The sequence below is a fragment of the Artemia franciscana genome, chromosome 6 (assembly GCF_032884065.1).
Source record: "Artemia franciscana chromosome 6, ASM3288406v1, whole genome shotgun sequence".
Taxonomy (NCBI): Eukaryota; Metazoa; Arthropoda; class Branchiopoda; order Anostraca; family Artemiidae; genus Artemia; species Artemia franciscana.
Window position 1 is genome coordinate 35,215,250 of NC_088868.1, and position 25,003 is coordinate 35,240,252.

General features: G+C 34.5%; 1 protein-coding gene across 1 annotated transcript in view; it reads right to left on the reverse strand.

Annotated features, from left to right (window-relative positions):
- The window catches only part of LOC136028353 (microtubule-actin cross-linking factor 1-like), a gene marked incomplete in the record, with an annotated part of 451,602 nt that overhangs the window by 195,782 nt on the left and 230,817 nt on the right, over positions 1-25,003 (reverse strand). Inside the window, 7 exon segments of the mRNA XM_065706142.1 lie at positions 834-917; positions 2,101-2,445; positions 4,042-4,238; positions 12,434-12,664; positions 18,567-18,738; positions 22,169-22,438; positions 23,948-24,176. Of these exon segments, the coding sequence (XP_065562214.1) occupies positions 834-917; positions 2,101-2,445; positions 4,042-4,238; positions 12,434-12,664; positions 18,567-18,738; positions 22,169-22,438; positions 23,948-24,176 (1,528 nt within the window).

Genomic DNA, 25,003 nt, shown 5'->3' on the forward strand with positions numbered 1-25,003 from the left:
TACGTAGTGCAGTACACTGACACAGAAAGTCTAAATTTATAACCCTTAACGGTTCCTTAAATATTGCAGAAACACATTTATGACAAAACCAATGCATATAGCCTCTCATGATTTAGTTCAACACCCCCTCAACATGTCCTGGAGGTTTCAATTAAAAACCCTTCTAGTTCGTCACCGCCTTAGCATTCCCTGAAAGATAGCACAACATATTACTGACTCTGCCGAGTCCGCTAAAAAGTGTCACTCCGTTGGTTCCTTCAGAAGAATCGTAAACATAGTTTGATCACTTTATTCCTTAAGACCTCGTAGGGTTGATGTTTCTAAACGAAGTTGGAATTGCATGTTGTACTTCGTACTGGGCATGGCACTTTGCTCCAGTTTGATTTTCGACGGATGGCCATTCGAGAGTGATACCTTGTCAGTTCTCTTTTTAGCCTCGTTTAGACGTGTTAAACGTTTAAATATCAAACGTGTGCACTTTTTTTCGACTTTTTTCGTATTCCCAGTCACAGAGCCTCATGGAGGAAAGGGGAGGGGAATATGATGAGACATGTGCTTGCATTTTTTATGCTATCTACATAACCCAAATCTGTATGCCCAAATCTTAATTCTCTATCTAATTTTTCTGTGCTATGATAATTACTCAAGTGTTTGTTTTATTTATACAATACATTCTGATTTTGGATGGCCTAACTTTTAAATCGTAAAACTAAAATTCTAGAAACATAAAACATAAACCTAAAAATAATATACTCGTACTTTTGACAGCAGAAACAGTAAGTTCATGCACGGATTGTAACGGGCTGCATTGACAGTAACCTGTAATCTCTTACCTTAGCCTCTCTCAGAAGACGACCTCCGGCAGCATTCATATCTTCAATGTGCTGTTTTCTCTCAATGGCACCATTAAAAAGCTCCTAAAATAGATTAATAAAAAAAAATGTGCAGGATACCTGTATAAAGAGGGGGTGTATAAAGGGGGTGTATTTGTAAGAAAATCAAATAGAACGTGAAACTTTGGGAGGTTTAGGATAATTAAAGCAAGTCCCGCCCCAAATATGACTTAAATCCATCCTGGCCCATGAGAAAAATCATAATAATAATGAATCATTTTATCTGATGCAAACTTTTATTTGAGGACAAAGGAAGATCTCCGGCCCGAGAAGCGTTAGAGCATTTGCACCCAGCCAGGAATTAGTCAGAGAAGCCTACAGGACAATTCTATAGCTGATTTTAAAATATTTTAATAAGACAGATTAAAAGATAATAACCGAAAATCCTTAAAAGTACCTAATCAACTTCACTAAATTGAGGAAAATAGAACTTTATCCTTTTTTTTAAAATAAAATAAGATATATTTCGTGGTGCCAGGCATGTCTGAAACATCAGATGCAACACTTTGTAAAAGTATAAAGGGAAACACAGCAGGAGAAAAGAAAATATTAAATAAAATACAGCCGAGAATTGTAACCTAAAAAGTTTTCCATGTTTCATGGATTTTTTTTTTTCTTTTTTTTTTTTTTTTTTTTTTTTTACATATTTTGCGGCTCGTATCTCAGCCACTAGGTGGAATTCGAAAAAAGATCCAAGAGGAGAAAAATCATTTTCAAAACATTTTAAAGGGTTACGAATGATCCAGACAAGTACATTGGGTCCTTTCACTTAGTTCACATTAAAAAAATAAAAGATATCAAGAACTTATTCGAATTCTTTTCACGAAGGAAAACATAGCAGGAGAAATTAAAGATAAGATTTTTCAAGCCTTTATCGATCGTTTCAAAACAAACCTCAGTCAGAAAAAACACGCTTTTTTTCTTCTTTTTTCATATCTCGTGATATGAGCACCTAGCATGCCATTACAAACAAACACAAAGCACAAACAATAGGGAAAAATCTTCTCAAGACAGTGAAAACCAATTCAGTGGATATTTCGGCCCTATGTCCAAGGGTCGTCTTCAGCACAATACGAGAAAGAATATATATATATATATATATATATATATATATATATATATATATATATATATATATATATATATATATATATATATATATATATATATATATATATATATATATATATTTATCTGCTACACTTACCCCAGCATAGCCATTAACAACTTGCTGTTCAATACCATTCAACCACTCCCTGTTGTTTTGAGCCTGTACGTTGTACTTGTCTAAAAGTTCACCAGCCACCTCAACACTCTGAAGACGCTCAGCAACTTGTGAACAGACGTTTGCCCAACGTACTGTAACTTGACTCACGTCTGCTTCTAAACGATCAACATCCGGGTGACGTTTGAGAGTGGCTCTTGCAGATTGTAGGCCGACTCTAGACTTTTCCACAAGTCTACGGGTGGTTTGCATGTCATCATTCAGTTGATCAATAACTGGCTGTTGAACTTGGATGGAAGATTGAACGTCAGCTAGGTCCTCGTGAACCTATAAACCAGATATTAAATTTAAAAATACATTATTAACTCCAGCATCTTACCATGGGATCAGAGTGTAAAACAATACGGGAAAAGGAAAATATAAGAGAGAAAAAAAAATCCTCATAATGGTGCAACAGCATTGCGTTAATCTCAAAAATAGCTGCACCATCGTCAATCTCAAAAATAGTTACATAGTTCAACCCCATTTAATGAACACTATGAAGACAGGTTAGATAGATTTTTTAAGATGCTGTACCATCGCCAATCTAAAAAATAGTTCTCTCAAAAAAATCAATCTAAAAAAAAATCGTTAACCTCAAAAATAGTTAAATAGTTCAACCCCATTTAACGAACACTATGAAGACAGATTAGACAGATTTTTTAAGTTGTGCTATCTCACTGCTATAAGATAGAAAAACGAAGTCTGAAAAAGCTAAGAGACAAGCTATTCCACTCCTACGTTCCATATTTTGAAATGCCTCTCAACTGCTTTATTTTTGAAAATTTTTGTCAGACTCGTAAAAACGTAACAAACATTCATAAAAATCCTGGATACGCCCTTGGTTACAGGTGAGCAAAAGCGCCTTCTTCAAATTAATATCAAAACGATTCTATTAGATTAGATGTATGTATGCACTGTAGGGCCGACGCAGGGACCTTAGTATTCAAGAAGCGTCGTTAATTCTTAAATAATAATAATTAGATGTATGATGTATACTCGAGAAGATATCTCATATTTAATTCCTCATCTATAATGGGATTCAAAAGGGTACAACCCTGTAAAAGGGTTGAGATCCATTAACCTATGCCATTGTCTTTCAAGCTGTTTAGGGCCACGACTCCCACATAAAGTAAAAAACAAAGTGAGTGAAATCCAGACCCTACGTTCCTCCTTCTCCATCTCAATCTATTCGCAGTCTCCCTCTTTGCACCCTCCCAAGAAGCACACTATAGACTATTATAACAAAAAGTTGATCTTCAAATATCAACATTCTTATTCTTTTTGTCTCTACAGTTTCCTTTTTTTTTCCTTCACTTTTTATTTTTACTATCATGTTCTGCTTACAATGACTTCAAATATTCAACTTTATCATGAGGTGTTTTTATTTATTTAAGAATTAACGACGCTTCTTGACTACTAAGGTCCCTGCGTCGGCCCTGCAGTGCATTCCTGCAGCGTGATTCGATCTCTGGGTTCCGTATTACCAAGCTAAGGTCAAATCCACTGCGCCACCACAGGACATATCATGAGGTGTTTTATCCAATAATATATATTTTCAAAATTCGCGCCAGGGATGAGAGATTACGACGACCATAAACCCTCTGTGTTCTAAACAAAAGATGCAGTGAAGGAATACGACGGGGTGACAAGGGGAGTGAGGAGTAGACTATTGTCAGTTTACATCATGGTCTACAGGCAGCAACATTCATGGTTCTGTATTCTGAACAAAAGCTATAGAGGAAGGAAAGAAGACATAAAGAGGGACGGAATAGAGGAAGGAATGAAGAGAGGGAAAGATAAAGAGAGACATAAAGATAAAGATAAATAAAGATCTATATTTAAACAATTTTGACTTGCAAGAGACGTAGGCGTTAAGGGTACCTTTTTCAGACTATCAATCGTAGATGGCATTTTGTCATAAGCGGCCAACTTAATTTCTATTTCTGATACAACAGTAGTGGCCTCTTCAAGTCCATTGAGAACGATTTCCACGCATTTAAGCCTTTCAATGTATATCCTGGAAGTTTGCCAAACTCGATCAAACGTCTGTGAACAGCTGTCAATTCTTTGTTGGGTATCTGCAATTTAACAGAAAAAAAAATACAGATGGCTAAATCTGAAAAAAAAAGGTTGATTTTATCAGAAAAATGTTATATATGTTTGGAAGATTATAAAATTTACCCTTCGTATACATTTTTTGCTTTATGAGAAGAGGAAGGGAAATAGACTTGAGCAATGACGCAATGACATTTTCAATTAACACAGATTTATTTTTAATTTCGATACAAAAACAAGCGAACAGAATCGATGGTACACAAAAATAACACAATATATGAAAACCAAACAAACCTAAATAAGAAATTTCTAATCTTAAGACAAAGCTTTAATTATCGAGTAACGAATACAAATCTAGTCGCTGAATTAGCCAGTGTGAAAAGGTCAGCCCTAATAATTGAGACTCATTAATAACACCAGCTCAAACAGAACACACCGGATCGTTTGGTCTATTTTGTGTCCCAACATTTTGCTCCTGCAAACGACAAACTTGTCCGAAGTGCACCCGCTGCTGGTATCCATTGTGCCAGGAAGGGTATTTCGAAGTTAAGGTTATTTGAAGCTGTGGGTAAGCTATATAAGATTAAACCCATAAAACCCATGTGATATAAAACCCATGTTTTGCTGAAAAATAATATTTGCTGAAAAATCAAGAAGTGAGCATCAATTCGCCTTCATATAAAACCATTCCTTTCAAACAACGTGCCACAACATGGCACATCACCGTGTCTCTGTTTCTGTTATTACATAAAAAAAACTAGTTTTTTTAACTGAAAGTAAGGAGCGACATTAAAACTTAAAACGAACAGAAATTACTCCGTATATGAAATGGGTTGTCCCCTCCGCAATCCCTCGCTCTTTACGCTAAAGCTTTTAATTGTATTAAAAAGCAGAATTGTGGCAAAGAGTCAAACTTTAGCGTAAAGAGCGAGGGATTGCGGAGGGGACAACCCATTTCATATACGGAGTAATTTCTGTTCGTTTTAAGTTTTAATGTCGCTCCTTACTTTCAGTTAAAAAAACTATTTTTTTTTTATGTAATTTCTGAACGTTTTTGAATTAATGCATGTTTGATTTTGGCTCTCCACGCATAAATTATTAAAATGAAATTTGCATATTAATTCCTTATTTGGCTAAATGGCTTTCTCTTAGTTTTGATCAGACGATTTTGATAAATAAGGAATGGGAAAGGAGGCCTAGTTGCCATGCAATTTTTCGGTTACATAAAAAGGCAACTATAAATTTTTATTTTTAACGAATTTTTCTATTAGTAAAAAATATACGTAACTTAAGAATTATCTTACGTAACAAACTTTTATATTCTTTAATTTTTATTATGTATATGAGAGGGTTTGTACCCTCGTTAATACCTCGTTCTTTACACTAAATCGCAAGTTTTGTCCCAATTCTTTAAGAATGACCCCTGGATCAGAAAGGCCGTAGAATGAATAGTTGAAATTACTAAAAATACTATAGCATTAAGAGCGAGGTATTTATCTCCTCCTAAATACCTCGCTCTTTATGCTAAAGTATTTTTAGAACCCCTCACATGCGTAATAATCTCTGTTCGTTTTAAGTTTCAATGCTACTCTTTACTTTCAATTGAAAAAAAATTTTCCATGTTTATTTTTTCATTTTTTTTTTAGTAATTTTAGAAAATCCTGCGCCCTTTTCATTGAATTTCTGTTCCCCCATGACACATTTCTTCATGGAAAGATCCTCCCACATAGCCCCCTCCCCTCAACCCCACCCCCAAAACCAAAAAAAAATCCCCTGAAACCGACTGTACACTTCCCAATAACCATTATTATATGTAAACACTGGTCGAAGTTTGTAAGTTGCAGCCCCACCCCCAGGGACTTTGGGGGAGTAAGTCATTCCCAAAGACATAGTTATTATGGTTTTTGACTATGCGGAACAAAATGGCTATCTCAAAATTTTGATCTGTTGACTTTGGAGAAAAAATGAGCGTGGGAGGGGGCCAAGGTGCCCTCCAATTTTTTGGTCACTTAAAAAGGGCACTGGAACTTTTCATTTCCGTTAGAATGAGCCCTCCTGCGACATTCTAGGACCACTTGGTCGATACGATGACCCCTGGGGAAAAAAAACAAAACAAAAAAACAAACAAACAAACAAACAAATAAACACGCACCCGTGATTTTTCTTCTGGCAAAAAATACAAAATTCCACATTTTTGTAGATAGGAGCTTCAAACTTCTACAGTAGGGTTCTCTGATACGCTGAATCTGATGGTGTCATTTTCGTTAAGATCCTACGACTTTAGGGGGTGTTTCCCCCTATTTTCCTAAATAAGGCAAATTTTCTCAGGCTCGTAACTTTTGATGGGTAAGACTAAACTTGATGAAACTTATATATTTAAAATCAGCATTAAAATGCGATTCTTTTGATGTAGCTATTGATATCAAAATTTAATTTTTTAGAGTTTTGGTTACTATTGAGCCGGATCGCTCCTTACTACAGTTCGTTACCACGAACTGTTTGATAACGAACGATCCAAAAGACTTGCAAAAGAAAATGGAACCGTGAACTATCGTTGAACTATGTAATTTTCATGTTTATTTTTCAGCAAGTTATTGTTGACAAACGGGTGTAAATGTACTTAACAAAAACCAAACACCTGCACGTGATCATCGAACTGATATGGAAACATGGACACCCATGGGGGGGATTGACGTCCACCTCCCTAGCTGAATGACACTGCCTTATATTTTATATTTTTGTTTCGAAATTTCTATTATACAGCATTTGAAGAGCCAGACCAGGTAAGCCCCCCCCCTTTCAGCTTATGGACACCCATTTATGGAAATCAACAAGCTCTAGGTCTACTGATTTTTAGCTACATAAGTTAATGTTATGTTACAGAAGAATGAACATGGTTGCAATAAGATAGTATTTGATAGTATTAGTATTATACAAGATAGTATTATAAGATGAGGAATTAATAAATTTTTAAAGTAAGTTAACAATAGTTGCCTAAAAACCATTTCAACCATTTCTTCATCACAAGCCATCCAATTGCTTCCATATTTTTAATTTCGAATAGGTTGCTTACGATGATTTAGGCTGATTATGATGATGATGGATTTGGGTGATGGTCCTCGTGGTTTTACAGGTTTTTACACTTTATGTTATTTTTCAGCAAAACATCTATTAATAAATACACGGTGGTGGGTATACATCGGTGGTGGGTGGTGGGTGGGACGGTGGTGGGGTTCTATATCCACCACCGTTATAGTACGAGGTCAGTTTCCCGATGTATAAGGCTAATCTGAATAATATTAAGAGCTTACCAACAGCTTCAAATAACTTACCAGCGATTTAAGCTTACCAACAGCTTCAAATAACATTAACTTCGAAATACCCTTCCTTATACCCTGTCACGATGGATACTAGGCAGTTTATTTATAATACCCAAAGATCGAGAAACGACAAAACAACAATCGAGAAACGACAAAACAACAATAAACAGAGAACGAATAAAATCGAGTGGTTGTACACTCTCAACAACCTGGCCTCTTGCACGTGGTGCGCGCGACCTGGTGCACTCGGTATTTTAAAGTAAATAAAGCTTGCCACAAAAATTATTCCATTCATCTAAATTTTACTCACATGTATAGTAATGTTGTTTTAATTCATTTATATTTATGTAGCTAAACAATGTTACTTGCGGTTATGTCAACAATGCTTAGTTTATTGAAAGTTCTTTATTTACTTTACTTACTTTATTTACTTTACTTTATTTACTTTATTTACCATATATAACTAAATACTTCAAAGCTTTAGATAAACCCTTCATTCATGGCGGTTAGTTTGTAATTTACTAAGTGTTAATTTACCATGTGTATTTCATCATCTGGTGCACATTTCGGAACATCAATCGCTCGACCACGTATGGCACACTTCTAACACACCAAGCCTTTGCAAGGCATGGTGCACTTTATACCACGGATGGCAAACCTCTATCACGCGTGGGGCACGACACCTTACATACACGTTGTGTTTCTTTTAAAGTGGAAAAACCTGCTACAAGGCCCAAAATTCAATTTTGATGACAAGTTTCTGCAAAAACCTCTCCACCACAATCGAAACAAAGAGAACAGGAAGAATGGGAAACTCTTTACTAATTTATAGGAAAACCCTTTATTAACTTCGAATGAGGAAACAGATTGGTTGGTGAACGGATGGATATGGGACCTCTGTATATTGAACGATCTTTAACTCACCCCTACCCTTCCTGAAGATTTTGTTCGTGATGATCCTATAATTCTACTAACAGCACAAAACCGCCTGAGGCTCATATAGTTTATTGCTAATTTAACAGAGAAATCAGAACACCTGAGACCTAATATATTATCTATAGTTTCAGTTGCGAGGTCTATTTTACAGGGACAGGTAGCAAGCTTATCACCCAACCTTGCTGCGACGGGAATCAAACCCTGTGCCTCGTATTGCCATGCAGAGCATCAGCTCACTGTGCCGCAACCAGGTCAGATGTTGCAAAGTAAGGTATTAATAGTGCCCAGATAGTTTGCCACAAAACCAATTTGTCATTGATTTTTTTGTCATTGCCAAAAGTGTCATTAAGGAAATTGCCACTGCTTCTTCATCATGGAATAAAGCAACATTGTTTTTGTCTTTCATTTTTTTCTACTGTTCTCTTCTATTATTTCAAAAATGTCCATTGTTTTTGGTCATAATGGGACAAACAGTCATTGGTCTTTCTGTTCTTGGAATAGTTTCATTGTTTTTTACCGTCGTGACCGAGTATCATCGTTTTTCTGTCGTCGGATAAACTATCATCATTTTCTCTTCAGTTCCTACAAGCATCATTGTCTTTTTCTGTCATTTAAAAAAGACAATTTTTCTCTGTTAGCGCAAAAACTGTAATTGCTTTTTTCTGTCATCGGGCTATTCCATTGTTTTCATTGGATTATTTTTTAAGGATACAACCGTCTTTTTAAAACTTCGTAAGAAGAGTTAATAATGCCCCAGCTAATGACAGGACGCATATAGCTCAAATGTATCCCCTTAAGCATCAGACGCAACGATTTGTCTCTCTTGTGATATACCTCTTTGAAGGACTCAACTATGCTTTTATGTCGTCCACCTATACTCCGCTGCATATCGACTTTGACAATCTTTAGAGGGTAGTTGACAATACCCATAAAAATACCGATAACACAACCACATAAAAAGTCGGAAAATACTTTACCAAATGCTGACTCAGCAATTGGTAACAGCGAATTAACAGGCTCTCGCAAACCAAAGAACGCTAAATTAAGGTTAATGTTGCGAAGCAATATAGGAGAAAATCCCCGATAAAATTCTCCAATTCCATATGGTTGCAACACCTTAAAAGCATGAAACGTATTTTTGAACTGATTATGGAACTTGTCATTCTGCATCAGTCCTTGAACTCTTTCAAACGGAGTTAGTAATGCTTTTGTAAAACCTGTTAATCCAGCAGACCCCAACTTATTCAATTCAGGGGGAGAATCAGGGGCGTACTTCGATAAAAGACGATTGTATTCAGTGTACATTCCAAAGACAATGGCCGTATTAACTGGTCTTTGCATAAGCTGGGGTAAAATACCACGGTACAAATTTCTAAAGCCCTCCGAGTAAAACTGTTTTACAGCATCTCTCACAGTGACTCCATGGAGCACTTGTCGGTAGGTAATCTTAGAAATTGGGTACATAATTGGAGTATTTATTAGTGCCGCGCCGTAACCACAGACAAATTCCTTGCTTTCGGGTTTTAACTTAATTACCGGTTCGATTACATTCATTATTGTTTTACCAACAAACAATAAAATTTACACAAATTCTAAAAGTTTAGAAGTAACAGCTCGATTACTTACGAGTTTAAACAAATATAGACTAAAAAACTGTGCCAAATACATTATTCTCTACAATACAATATATACTGTTATTCAACAGACATATTTATGCAATTTCCACAAAAGTGTAATCACATAGGTATTTAGTTCAATAGAGACCTCAATATTAACGGTAAGTTTCCTTTTTATTCCCTATGCAGCCTTTTATCTGCACAGTCTATCATTATTTTAACAGCAACATCTTTTGTATTGCACTGTATCGAAAAATAAATTCATTGCTTTTGCACTTCTGTCTAAATGGTTCGATTATATTCATTATTGTTTTATCCGAGTTGCAGTGGTAGCTAGCAGCCTAGTAAGAGACGATAACATCCCATAGTAAAAATGAAATAGTCCATAACTCCTAAAACTAGTATCAAATAAAAAACGAAGTACAGTATTAGAACCGCCTTGTCCGAAACCCCTATATAAGGAATCTTACCGTCCAAAACACACAATTTTTTTTTCCCCTCCCTAAAACAGAATCTGACTGGAATCTTATCTATAAAGGGCAGAGCTTTAAAGGGTGAAACTTTTATTCTATGGAAAGAAAGGTGAATCTTTGGAACTTAAAGGGTGAATCTTTGGAACTTATCGTAGAAAATAAGGACGTTATGGCGAGAAAATCACAATCCTTTAAATTAAGCAGAAAATTTTTATGTATTTGGAAAAATTGGATTTAGAGCTTAGAAGACTGAAATCAGTTCTATGGTGCAATCACGGTTGCAGCAGTAGCTGTAACCTAATGTAACCTCAAACAATAAAAACAGAGTAAAATAAAAAATAAAAAAATTGTCTATTAGTACTAAAGAGTGACATTAAAACAGAAATCTATATATATTAAAAACTATTTTGTATTTATGAGTATGTGTGGCAGTCAAAAATTTTCCCTGAAAAGTAAAAAATAAACCTAAGTAATCAAGCTTGAACTCTAAAAATCTTTACACTTTATTTTGAAACCACGAAAATGCGAGAAGGCTAAAAAAAATGTCCCGATGAAAAAAACGGAAATGTGCCGTCCTAAAAGGCGTAGAAAGGTTGAAAACTTGAGGACCACCAGAGTAAAGCGAGGTATTCATGAGGAATATATGCCAGAGAAGAGAAGAAAAGAGCTAAGGAATGTCAGAGAGAGAGATAAGGGAGGTGACAAAAGCTGGAACTAGCTCTGTAACTTTTCATCCTATATTTGATTGGGTTATTATTGGCCGAGGTTCATCATTTACTAGGTTGCAACATCAACAGCAATAACATTGAGAGCTACCACCCCCTCCAATTTTAAGGACAATATTTCACTGGTACTTTACTAAAAGTCTTTTCCTGTGCAATGAATTTAACCATTTGGTATTCATAATTGTTTTACTTCACTGGACTGAAACATTTAAACTCAAAATATTATTTCAAATTGACATTTAGCATTTTCTAATGTAATTTAAATCAAATTCCTATTGTAATTTAAATCTCAATGCATGACGTCATTCATGCTTATACAAATTTTACCCTTGAAGAATAAACCAAGTTTTGTCTAGTTGTTAGTTTTGTCTAGTTATCTACATTAGGGGCGAGGATCTAAAACGAAGTCCGCATACAGGAGAGAATTATCCGCTTCCAGAGAAGGTGATAGGATTTTGAGAAAAAAAAAGGCAATGGAAAACATTCTTGGCCTATCCCCCATATTTCCGTGAATTAGCTCCCCCTGTAAACGCTGCCGATATACGTTACACCTCATCTTACATTGAGTCATGATTTGTCATTGTATACTTGCCAATTATAACTGCCAGTCAATTATAATGAGTCCAATTGGTTCTATAATCACAGGATGGTATATCGTGTTTGGACTCACGGCTAAGGAATCGATTTTAAATTGTAAGGATATTGATGTTTGTTTTGTTTGTTTTTTTGGGGGGGGAGGGGGGCTATAAAGGAGACTTATACAGTTGGGGGTACAAGAGAAAAAAAACTTTTCCTAAGGGCAAAATATTCTTTGGCTAGTTCTTATATATTTGTCTGGAAAGAATAAAACGCTGGTACTAAACAGTTATCTAAAGTGAAAAAGTTAACTTCTTTATTTTATTCTCTATTAAGAAACACAGCATACTTTGAAGATTATTCTTACCGAAATTCTTATTTTTTCTTTCCTTTTATTTGGATAAAATCCGATTTTATTATAATCTTTATCCTTTCTTCAATTTTACTTTGAATAAAATTTAGATTCTTTTCGAAGAAGTCAGGGAAGTTCCGGTTTATAAAAAAAACTCCCCCCCCCTTCCATTAAATGATCGCCAACCTATACCACCTTAAAATTAAATCATGAGACATACTTGTGGTTTTTCTTGGTTGCTGACTAAATATAACTTTGATCTCATTTAGTTCACCATCAATCTTCTGGAGCTCTGTTTCGAAAACCCTGTGTTCAATGACCAGTGTTTCTAGAGTATCCATATCCCGTGGCACAGGTGCTGCCATCTTTGCTTGAAGGGTTTGATCTGCGTCATCTAAAACATTTTCCAGGCTGGCCAACTGTTCATTGATGTTTAATACAGTTCCCTCTCCTGAAGTGAAAAAAAAATGAACTAATTTAATTTTGAAATAAAACTCAAAGCCGCAAAAATCTGACAAATTGTACCACTATTTCATAGTAGCACTGTAGCACCTAAGCTGAATCATAGGCTGAATCATAGGCTGAATGATAAGCTGAATCAGTTTCTTAGCTATTTTAAGGGTGACTGGAAATATCTACTGTCTTTTATAACGAAAAGCAGGGATTTGAGTTCACTATTTATATTTTATTTTAACAATTAGAACAATAAACAAAACAAATGAGGTGCTATGAAATCAAGGAGATGGTAACTCCTCCTCCCTTTAAGATCTTTAACAATTATTTATTTCCTGAACACAAAATTCGCTTTTACGTTAATAATTTACGTCAATGAGTCTAAAGGTCATATATGACATTTTCGCACTTTGGGACCATACGCTACGCCGTTCTCAAAAGGAGGATCAACAGGGTAGGGTAGATCAAGAGAGTCAAAAAGTGATTTAACATGCATTGCTCATCCAAACGTCAGATAAAGTTTAACGTAGAGTTTAAGTCTTCTAAAGGCTGCGTATATGACTTACCACATATATAACCTCGAAAGCCTCAAAAACTTAGTTACCAAACTCGTCCGAGAAGCAAAAAAAATATTATTATCAAAAATCTCCCACTGCAAAGGGAACTTGCAAAAAATTTGGTCCACAATAAATGAAATTCTTTAAAAAAAAAGAAGGAATTCAACATATGTGTCTATTAACCTTAAGGACATCAGAGGCAGATTAATCGACCCAATTTCAGTACCGGATGCTTTTAATATTTATTTCACTAATATTCCAAATGCTAACTCCTGTTCCTTCTCCCAATCAATACACCCTAGCAAGAATACCAGATCCATGTTTTTCTCTCCAGCTGATCGTAAAGAGGTGCTTCAAGTTATTAAATCTCTCTCTAATAGTAGTACACCTGTCTTTTTTGGCATAAGTAATAAGCTTCTTAGGACCGTATCTTCCTATATTTGTCAACCCGTTGTGTACATAGCAAACCCGTCCATGACCAATGGCGTCTTCCCAGAAATATTTAAATCAGCAACTGTTATCCCGATTCATAAAAAAGGCGATCCGTCTGAAATAAGTAATTATCGTCCAATCTCACTTCTCCCAGTTATATCTGAAGTGCTCAAGAGAATTGTATTCCGACGTCTTTCTCCCTTTTTATTTGGGATTCATTCTTCAGATTCGTCTATTTCTCCTCATTAATATGGCTTCCGTTCCAAATTTTCAACTGTTCATGCACTAATAGACGCCACACAGTTTATACGTTCCGAACCTGACCTTAAAAATACTGCACTGGTTGTTTCTGGTTGTTTCTAAGGCCTTTGATCACAGTGTTTTATTAAGTAAACTCAACAACTTAGGGATTCGTGGAGTTTCTTTCTCATGGTTCGGCTCCTATCTCTCTGGTAGAGTACAGAGTGTGAGTCTGAGCGGGGTGACTTCACATCCCCTACCTGTCCGGAGGGGCGTCCCTCAGGGCTCTGTTCTTGGTCCAATATTTTTCTCCTTTATATTAGTGATTTGGTTACGGACCTGTGTCCATCAGTGCACCCCGTACTTTTTGCTGACGATAGCCACTTTTTTATCACCGGTCCTAATTTACCATCCGTCGTCACCTCTACTCAAACCCTCCTGAATAGAGTACAGGAGTGGTGTCTCGTTAACTACATGACCATTAACAGCAAGAAAAGTAAGGTTGTATTATTTCGAACCCCTTACAAAAAAAATGGAGCTCAGCAAGCACTTGGCCTAAAATATTCTACCAATCTCCTCCCGCAGGTAGAAGTTGCTAAGTTTCTTGGTGTCCACATAAACTCCTCCCTACCATTTGCAACACATGTGTCCTACATCAGAGCCATAATCTTGCGACAGGTAAGTATGATTAATCGTGTGAATTATTTTCTTCCTCCCGATATCCTTGTCACCCTTTATTACTCTTTATTTACCCATATATCTCATACTGCGGATCTGTTTGGGGCAACACTTATCCTTCATTTACCAAAAAATTAAAATCTGCCCAAAACCGTGCCGTCAAAGCAGTTTTTCGGCTACCCCGACTATATCCCACCCAGGACTTGTACTCCGATTTTGGTATTATCCCTTTTGAACAAATAATCAAAAAATTAAATCTATCCCTTGCATACTCCGCTTACCATAAAAATCTTCCTCCCCAATTATTGTCTTATTTTAATAGCAATAATTCTGAAGGTCTCTATCTCCGTTCATCCAACCGCTCCTTTATTGTCCCCAAGTGTGTCTCTAGTTCCACCCAGCGATCCCCCACTTATAAATATATACTTCAATGGAATATAATACCTTCCAGTGTCGAGCTATCCAAAAGTTTTCGCACGCTGTATAACAATGTACTAAAATTTTGATATTATAATTCTCTAATTTTTTATTAAATTTGCTTTAAGTACCCATGTTTTCTCTTTTCTTCTTTTTTCCCCTCTTCTTCATTTTCAATTTTTTGTTGTTATGGTCCTCAACAAGTTCGCTTCCAGGATCTTTATTATTATTGGTGTTATTTTTTTTAATTTGAATAAACTGAATTGAATTGAAAGGCTGCTTATATTTTACCAATGGTAGCTTAAAAGCTAATGGTAAAAGCAATGGTAGCTTAAGCTACCAAATGGTAGTTTATTATTTTACCTACCAAATGGTAGGTACCTTAGCACCTAGCTAATCTTGTGGGTTATGCAATCGGTAGCTAAAGATAACATTTATCTGGAGTATTTTCACAATCAGAGTCCAATTGGTTTCACAGCTAGAGGACCGGTTTGAAACTTTATGGAGTTTTTTTTTGTTGGTACAGGGGGGAGGGGTTAAGGGGAGCTTCAATTTTGTGTTCATGGGAACGGATCAAAATATTTTTCTGCGGTCCCTAATGCAGGCGAACAAAATTTCAAAAAATTATTTTGAAAACTGTAGTTGATGAACATTTTTATGGCAATTGATATTTACCAAGTGACATATAGCGATCGCTAATTCTGTCGGTGTGTCGGTCTTTCCGTCCCGGTTTTGCTAGTTTGGGCAGTTTCAGATAAGCTAGGACGATGAAGTCTGACAGGCGTATCAGGGATCAAACCAGATTAAATTAAAAATAATCTTTACCCTGATTTGACCATCTAGAGGGGGGGGGGGCGGTTAATTCGGAAAAATTTAAAAAATGAGGTATTTTTAACTTCCGAATGCATTATCGGATCTTAATAAAATTTATTATTTAGAAGGATATCGTGTCTCAGAGCATCTATTTTAAATCACGACCGGATCCGGTGACGTTGGGGGGAGATGGAGGGGGAAACCTAAAATCTTGGAAAACGCTTAGAGTGGAGGGATTGGGATGAAACTTAGTGGGAAGAATAAGCACAAGTCCTAGATACGTGATTGACATTACCAAACTGAATCCGCTCTCTTTGGGGGAGTTGGAGGGGGTGGTGGTATTAATTCGAAAAAAATTACAAAAAATGAGGTATTTTTAACTTAAGAACGGGCGACTGGATCTTAATGAAATTTTATATTTAGAAGGAACTCATGTCTCAGAGCTCTTAATTTAAATCCCGGCCAGATCTGGTAACATTCGGAGGAGTTAGAGCGGGAAACCGGAAATCTTGGAAAACGCTTAGAGTGGAGAGATCGAGATGAAACTTGGTTGGTAGAAAAAGCAAATGTCGTAGATACATGATTGACGTAACCGGACTGGATCCGCTCTCTTTGGGGGAGTTAAGGGGCCCAGTGCTCTGGCGAGTTAGGTGCTTCTGGACGTGATAGGACGATGAAAATTGGTAGGCGTGTTACGGACCTGCACAAATTGACTTGATAAAGTCGATTTTTTTCGATTCGACCATCTGGGGGGCTGGAAGGAGAGGAAAAATTAGAAAAATGAGTTTTTCTTTAACATGCGAGTGGGTGATCGGATCTTAATGAATTTTGATATTTAGAAGGACCTCGTGTCTCAAGAGCTCTTATTTTAAATCCCGACCGTCATTAAGCCTTTGATTTTTCCTTTTAAATCAATCAATTGATTCTTAGAATTTTGCTAGAGCTCATACCATATGAACTCTTGGCTCTTCTGACTTCGTCACAAGTGCCATATGAGCTCTTAGCTCTTGTTATTGGAACTTCTAACTTGTGGCGTAAAAAGTTGCATCAAATGGCATATTTAAGTTCTTTAACAAAAATAATTTAATTGTTACTTTAATTGTAATTAAGCTTACTGTTAATAAATTTCAGCTTTCCGCGTGTTTTAGATCAAACAAATTAAAACAATAATATTTATTTATATATATATATATATATATATATATATATATATATATATATATATATATATATATATATATATATATATATATATATATATATATATATATAATGAAAAATCCGGGACCACTCCTTTTGCATAATGAACAAGACTTTTGCATAATGAGGAGCTTTGTTATGTCAAATATTTTGTGTTCAATAAAATTTGATTTTTAATTTCAAATTTTGCTTAATTTCATTAATTTCAAATTTTGCTCTTCAATAAAAGCTTTATGACGCCAAAGCTATGCTTGCTAGGACAACATTTCATATTCAACACAAAAAATTTCATTAGAAAACTTCCTAAAGCCCTTCTGGAATAAAGCAAGCATAAAAGTAGGATATTTCATCAGGGAGGGGGGGATAATAAAAAAAATCGCGTAGTATTTTGAGTACATAGAGCTCAGAAATCCAGAAACATTTTTGATTTCGGAGGATGCCCTCTCCACTCCTCACGCGGTCGTGCCTGCATCAAAGATATGATGAAAAGACACTTCTGATACGCTCAATTTTGTACCTATAATATTACTTTAGTTTTTAACCTCATATTTCTGGCCTACACCCCCCCCCCCCCCACCCCTAGAACCTTTTAACGATCCTATATTGCTTTTTATGAGTTTTTAATGTTGTATATAAAGCAGAAAAAAGGAGAATATTGCACGAAGCAAAGAAAACTGTTATAATAGATAACTTTTACTGTAAGTATGAAAATGTTCTCTCTATACATAGCCTTTTCCCTTTTCTTCCAGAATAAAAAAAAGGTTTGAAATACTAGTTATTTCTTTTTTGATCTGACGTATTATATTCGGTTATGTTTTTAAGTGCGTCATCAATCGTTGTTTTGTCCTATTTGTTGGAGAATTTTTGCAATTTCATTAATGTAATTTATAAATTCCTCGATTACTAGAGAAATAAATAAATGTTTGATTTTATTCCTGAGAGTTTGTCCACCTACTCATACCATATTCTTAAAATACCACAGAACGTTTGTCCGGAAAGCCATTGTATACCTAAAATATTTTCACAAGAAAAAAAGGTTGAAGTCACCAAAATTACCAGCAATATGATAAAAACACTTCTGATACTCTACACTTTCCACGAGTGAAAAAAAGGAACTTTTGAACATCGTAGAGAATTGTTTAATGGCTCATTTTAAAGGAAATTGCTACATCTAGTGCCTTTTGTAATTAAAAACAAAATAGTATTTAAAATAGAGTCGTTTTTTAAGAAAATAAAATAAAAGAAGCATAGAATCTACAGAGAGCTAAACAAATATAAACCATTCACCTTAAAAAAAAGGAAAAAGAAAAAAAAAGAAACTTCTAATCATATTCAAACATCAAACAGATAAAAAACAAGAGGTGGATTAAACCGATCGAAACAGCATTTTGAGTTTAAATATTATGGATTTTAAATTCAAATCAAAGTTAGAGATTCAAAGTTACATATCACCTTTTGAATTGCTATAGGTAATATCAGCCCTCACAACCTAGTTACCAAAGCGTTCAGGCACTACCGAACACTACTAATACAAGTACATAAAATAAATTCAAATAAAAATACCTTCCGCAGCACGCCTTTCAAAATCATCAAATAGCCTATTCACTTCTGCCATCTCTTTTGCCAGTCTTTTCAACTGAGGATCTGTCGGATCGCCTTCTGACATTAATTTGCCTGCATCCTCATTCAACGCTTTACGAATGGCATCCCGTTGCTCTTTACCCATGGCAAGAAACTAAAAAAAATGATTAGAATTGAAAATACTATAAAAATTAATTTATTATAAAAATGTATAATTTCATATACAATTATAAAATAAAATTTAAGTAGAAGCAAACATTTAAAGCAAATAAAAAAAAAATTGTTCCATATTAGTTCTATCCATACCTGATTTTTCTTTTGTTTCAAAATTATGAAGCTTTAAGCGTAGTATCACATTTTCATCAGTGTTGCCACCTCGAGTTTTAAAAATAAATAAGCAAAAGTAATTAGTTAGATTTAATAACAATTTTTGTCCGTAAAAGTTAAAACGTGAACAATATTTTGATTTTTTAGCACAACTACATCTTCAAGAAAAACTACATATACTAAAGCTGTTTGGTGCCATATGTTTTTGGCTTTTTTTTCCAGATTTTCTTTCTTTTCTTTATTTTTATTCTTTTTTATTTTGCACCCACTAATACTGAAAACTATATTGCTGCATATGGAAATCTTTTTCATTAAAACTGCCGACTTTTCCTAATCTTTAAAACGAGTATGGTTTTGTAAGTTTCGACTTAGATGATTCACACAGTCAGATTTTATTTTCACTGACCTTGGTGCTTTAAAATCTCTTAAATTATCTTAAATCTTAAATTGTCTTAAAATCTAAATCTCTTAAATTATCTTAAAATATGTCATCCCTAATTATTGTCAATTCCAATATTTATTTGTTTCTACGTTGTCATTAGTATTTTTCAGACCTGAGTTCTAAGTTGTTTTTTTTTTAAAGCTCCTAAAGCCATGTTAGGTTAAAATTGATTTCATAATATGTAAATAAAATGTCCGAATAGAAATATCCGAATTCAAAATTAATGTTTCCATTGGAAAACGGCATTTATTACTAAAGGTCATGACTTAAGCAAATTTAAGACCTAAATTCCATATTTAGGGAGGTGCATTGTGCCCAGAGAAGGTACAGAAGGGCACCCTGAGAAGGTACGAAACAGGTGGTAGTCTCACAAAATTTTATTCTAATGCTTTCTTTTGTAGTCTACAGAATTCCCTTATGTAGCCTACACATGTAGACTATGTAGCCTAAATAGTCTATGTAGTCAACATATGTGGACTATGTAGCCTAAAAAATCTATGTAGTCTACATAGTCTATCATAGGCTTAGAACATAGTCATAGCCTATCATAGTCTTTGAACATAGTCATAATCTGCATAGTCATAGTAGTAAAAAGTAGTTCTCATGGAATCTACATAATTCCGCACATGTGGAATTATGCTAGGCAAATCAAGGCTGGAAGAGTCGTTTTCAGAAACAAAATGAATATCAAGAAAACATATCAAGAAATTAAAATGAACACGAAAACAGAAACAAATAAAGAAAACACAATAAATGAATGTTATTTATGAAGTGATGCCAAATTACTTGTTGTAAATTAAAACTTTTAACTACTTAGATTGTGTCTTTCAATGTATATGGAAATTCAGAGAACATAATTAAAGCAGAAAACTTCGCGTGAGAATCAAAAAGGAAGAAGAAAAAACAAAACAAAAAACAAAATTTAAGTTTTAAATGGTGACTTTTCAAGAACTATTTCCTAGAGATCCTGAAGAGATACAGAATTTTAATGAGGTTCAAGAAGGGATATCACATTCACACATCTGACGTTACATGACCCATCAGATTTTTTTTTTTACTCTTTAGTAGGCTAGCAGCCTGAATTTTTTTCATGAAAATTTAATAGTAATTTTATATAATTTACAGTCAGGTCTTATTCCTACTTCATGATCATCATATCTTAGAAATTTTTTTTGAATAGTCAAGTATTACTATTACCGTTACCGCTACAGACAACTGACCGCGACAAAAAAAAAAAGATCAAAAGTGGTAATGTTGCTCCGCAACGCAATTATGCTACGTAACTTAAGACTAGAAACTACTTTTCCAGTACATCATTTAAGAAAATAGAACAGTCTGCTATTAAAATTACCTATTACAAGTCCCTCTTTTCAACTAATTTTATTGTGACTTAATAGGCATGTCAAACTTTTAAAATTCAACCAAAATATACAATTTGACAAATAGGCCAAAAAATAGAAAATGGAGATTCCAAGAGTAATTTTTTTCAGAATTAGACGAGAACTTAAACCTTGTTCTGAATAGAAGAGGCTATGAAAGAGACTTAAAGCGATAGCTGTAACGTAGCAAAGGAGCCATGGTCCAAGAGTAACAAAAAATTAAAAACCGTGTTAAAAAAAATGGCAAGTGAGAAAAAAAAAAAATCCCATTTCGAGCTGATTCGACAATGGTAACAATTGTCTAAATTAGTCTTACTAGTAAAATGTTATTTTGGAAACAAATTTAAGGGAATTCCAGAAAATAACCTCAGAGCTCTAAAAAATGGCACAGGATCGAAACAAAAAGTACACCATTTAATTGCCGTGGCTTAAAAGCCTATTCAGGAAACTTACAATCCCCTTGAAAAAAAAATGTATGGGTAGCACCATTGTGTCCTCTTTTTTTCTTATAGGCCGACATTTCATTAAGCATAAAATGTCTAGTTTCTTGTTTCTATTATTTAATTGGCGAGTAAAACAAGAATTTTCTCTGAACAATTACTAGAAATTTTAAAAAATTTTAGAGGAAATTTTTCTTCTCCGTTTCATGATTCCCTTAAAAGTTTAGAATTTACATCACTTATCGTTACCGAGCAACAGAATGCTGATAACAATGATCAACATAACATAACATAACAATGGTAACAATAACAATATAACATAACATAACAATACTGATAACATAACAATGATAACAATGAATACAAACAATGATCAAAAGACGGCAACATTATTGGACTAAGCCAACTTCAAAAGGAAAATTTCCGTCAAAACATACCATGAAAAAACAAAAACTAAAAAATTATATTAAAAATACCTGTTGCAAGTCCCAGCTCCTAATTACTTAGATCGTGGCAAAAATCATATTTTGTCTCATTCTTAGCTGTCTTTTTTTTTTTTTTTTTTTTTTTGCCAAAAAGCAACACAACGGTCATATTGACGTTTTAATTTCTCTGCGCCATCTAGGTCTTCGGCATCCGGCATCCAATTACTGATGGTTTGTAGCCATGGCAATTGTAGAAAAAGCCATGACACGTAGTCCAATTGAGTGAGAGGCAATTCTGCCTCTCACGGATAATCTATTATCCGTCCATACGTCATTCGTAGGGCAGTTGAACTAAGGTAGATAGTCATAGAGCTAAGATAGTGATAGAACCAATAGTTTTCCAAGTGTTTGGTTAAATGGCATGGGTAAACGGCGGGAGTAAGTGTGCCTCTCTTATTGGACCAATACTTGTTTGTTATTTTTTAGCAAGTCACACCTGCCTAGATTCTCAGGCAAGTTGACTAAGAGTTTAAAATTGATATGGGACATAAATAAAATTATATTAAAATACCTGTTGCAAGTCCCAGCTCCTAACTACTTTGATCGTGGCAAAAATCATATTTTGTCTCATTCTTAGCTGTTTTTTCTGCCACAAAGCAACACAACGGTCATATTGACGTTTTAATTTCTCTGCACCATCTAGGGCTTCGGCATCCGGTGGTGGGATGAAAAAGCATACACCAGGAACCAGGCCTTCTGCACCAGAAGAGTTTACAATCCGCCATTTTGTTTTCTGGACATTGTCTAAAAGTTTGCACTGTTCACCTTTTGATATGGATGTCTGCAAAGCGAAAAATATAAATAAAAAACTGAATAACTAGAATAACTAGCCAATTAATAAATAACAAGGCAATTTGAAAACAGCATACAAAAACTACCCCCCCCCCCCAAAAAAAATAGCAGCTAAATTTACGTTTTTAAGTATAAATACAAAAATTAACTAGAAGATATGAAATGTTATTCATCGCTATTATGCCTAAAGGGTATATTTCACCTTTTCCAACCAACGAAATAATTGAGGAAAAACCGTTTGCTGATCAATGTTGCAATCAAAGGAAGGATCAGACGGAATAAGGCATGTAAAGGGGAAAGATATGTAAAGGGGGAAAGTATGTAAAGGAGAAAGGCATATAAAGGGGAAAGATATGTTAAGGGGGAAGGTATGTAAAGGAGAAAGGTATGTAAAGGGGAAATATATGTAAAGGGGGAAGGTATGTAAAGGAGAAAGGCATGTAAAGGGGAAAGATATGTTAAGGGGGAAGGTATGTAAAGGAGAAAGGTATGTAAAGGAGAAAGGTAAATGTATATTCAATTACACTTCAATCCTCCTGATGTACATAACTCTGCTGATTGCCCCTGCTCTGAGAACAGCTTAGTAAACCATTTTTTTGGCAATTACCTCAGAAGTATAAAAATTTCAGATACGACCTTTGGTAAAAATTTGTTTAGTTCGTTTACTGTTATTTTATCTGGTGATGAAAGATTAATCGAAAGATCAAGGTGGCGTTATAAATCAAGTCGTAAGCTCGTTTCGTATTGCCTGTTTTCTGGTTTCCAGAAAATCCCCTTTTCCAGAAAGCTCACCTTATCAGCAAAGAATAGACTGTTCATAAATTCATAATAAATTTGTCTTTTAACAAGAAGCAAAAGATATATACATATATAACATTTATAAAAGATTTATATATATATATATATATATATATATATATATATATATATATATATATATATATATGTATATATATATATATATATATATATATATATATATATATATATATATATATATATATATATATATATATATATATATATATATATATATATATATATATATATATATATGTATGTATGTATAATATGATTTACTCCCCGCCCCCAAAAAATTATGAATAATGGAAAGATAACTGTTCGGTGTCCCTTCTCTTTTTATATTTTAATGCAATTTACACTTTTTTGAAAAGAAGATGACAGGAATATATATAAAATCACTTTCTTTCTTTTTTTTTTCTTGCTGGGAATTTTATAATATTTTAATTAGCCATTTATATACTCAGACTCATTGAATACTTATTATACTGAATGAACCTTTATTACAAAATGTAATTTCGAGGGAGGTTTAGTGGAGCAGCGTCATGGAGCAGCAAATTCCGAAACATATTTCATTTAATAGCCAAGACAGATGGTAGAAGAAGAAAATAAAATTTCCAGGAGGAAAAAATAGGAAAAGAAGGAAACAGGAAAAAAAAGAGAAAAACAGACAGAGAAAAAAACAGGGAGCACTTACACTGACACTATCATAGTTGCAAATAGCTTCAACTGCCAAAGGCTGTCGTACCGCATGCTTTCTCAGACGGAGAGGTGGCACTATGGCGCTTCTTTCTACCAGAGCTTGAACCATGTCTCCATACCTGGCCAGATCCTCTCGAAGAATTTGCATTTCCCTTAAAAGCCTTTCCCCTTCGTCCAAACTAAATTCTGATTGGCTAAAAGTTGTATTCAAAAGCTGATCTTGCCTAAAATATTAAATACATTATAGAGTATTAAGAACCTTTGTCCTTCGTCCAGACTAAGTTTTAATTGGCTGAAAGTTTTATTCAGAACCTGATCTTGCCTAAAATATTATGCTTATAGAGTATTAAGAGCCTTTGTCCTTCGTTCAGACTAAGTTTTTATTGGCTGAAAGTTTTCTTCAAAAACTAATCTTTCCTAAAACATTAAATCATTATAGAGTATTAAGAGCCTTTGTCCTTCGTCCAGACTAAGTTTTAATTGGCTGAAAGTTTTATTCAGAACCTGATCTTGCCTAAAATATTAAATGGTTATAGAGTATTAAGAGCCTCTATCCTTCGTCTAGACTAAGCTTTGATTGGTTGAAAGTTTTGTTCAAAAACTGATCTTGCCTAAAACATTAAATCATTATAGAGCATTGAGAGCCTTTGTCCTTCGTCCAGACTAAGTTTTAATTGGCTGAAAGTTTTATTCAGAACCTGATCTTGCCTAAAATATTAAACGATTATAGAGTATTAAGAGCCTCTATCCTTCGTCCAGACTAAGCTTTGATTGGTTGAAAGTTTTGTTCAAAAACTGATCTTGAATAAAACATTAAATCATTATAGAGTATTAAGAGCCTTTGTCCTTCGTCCAGACTAAGTTTTAATTGGCTGAAAGTTTTATTCAGAACCTGATCTTGCCTAAAATATTAAATGATTATAGAGTATTAAGAGCCTTTGTCCTTCGTCCAGACTAAGTTTTGATTGGCTGAAAGTTTTATTCAAAAACCGATCTTGCCTAAAACATTAAATCATTATAGAGCATTAAGAGCCTGTGTCCTTCGTCCAGA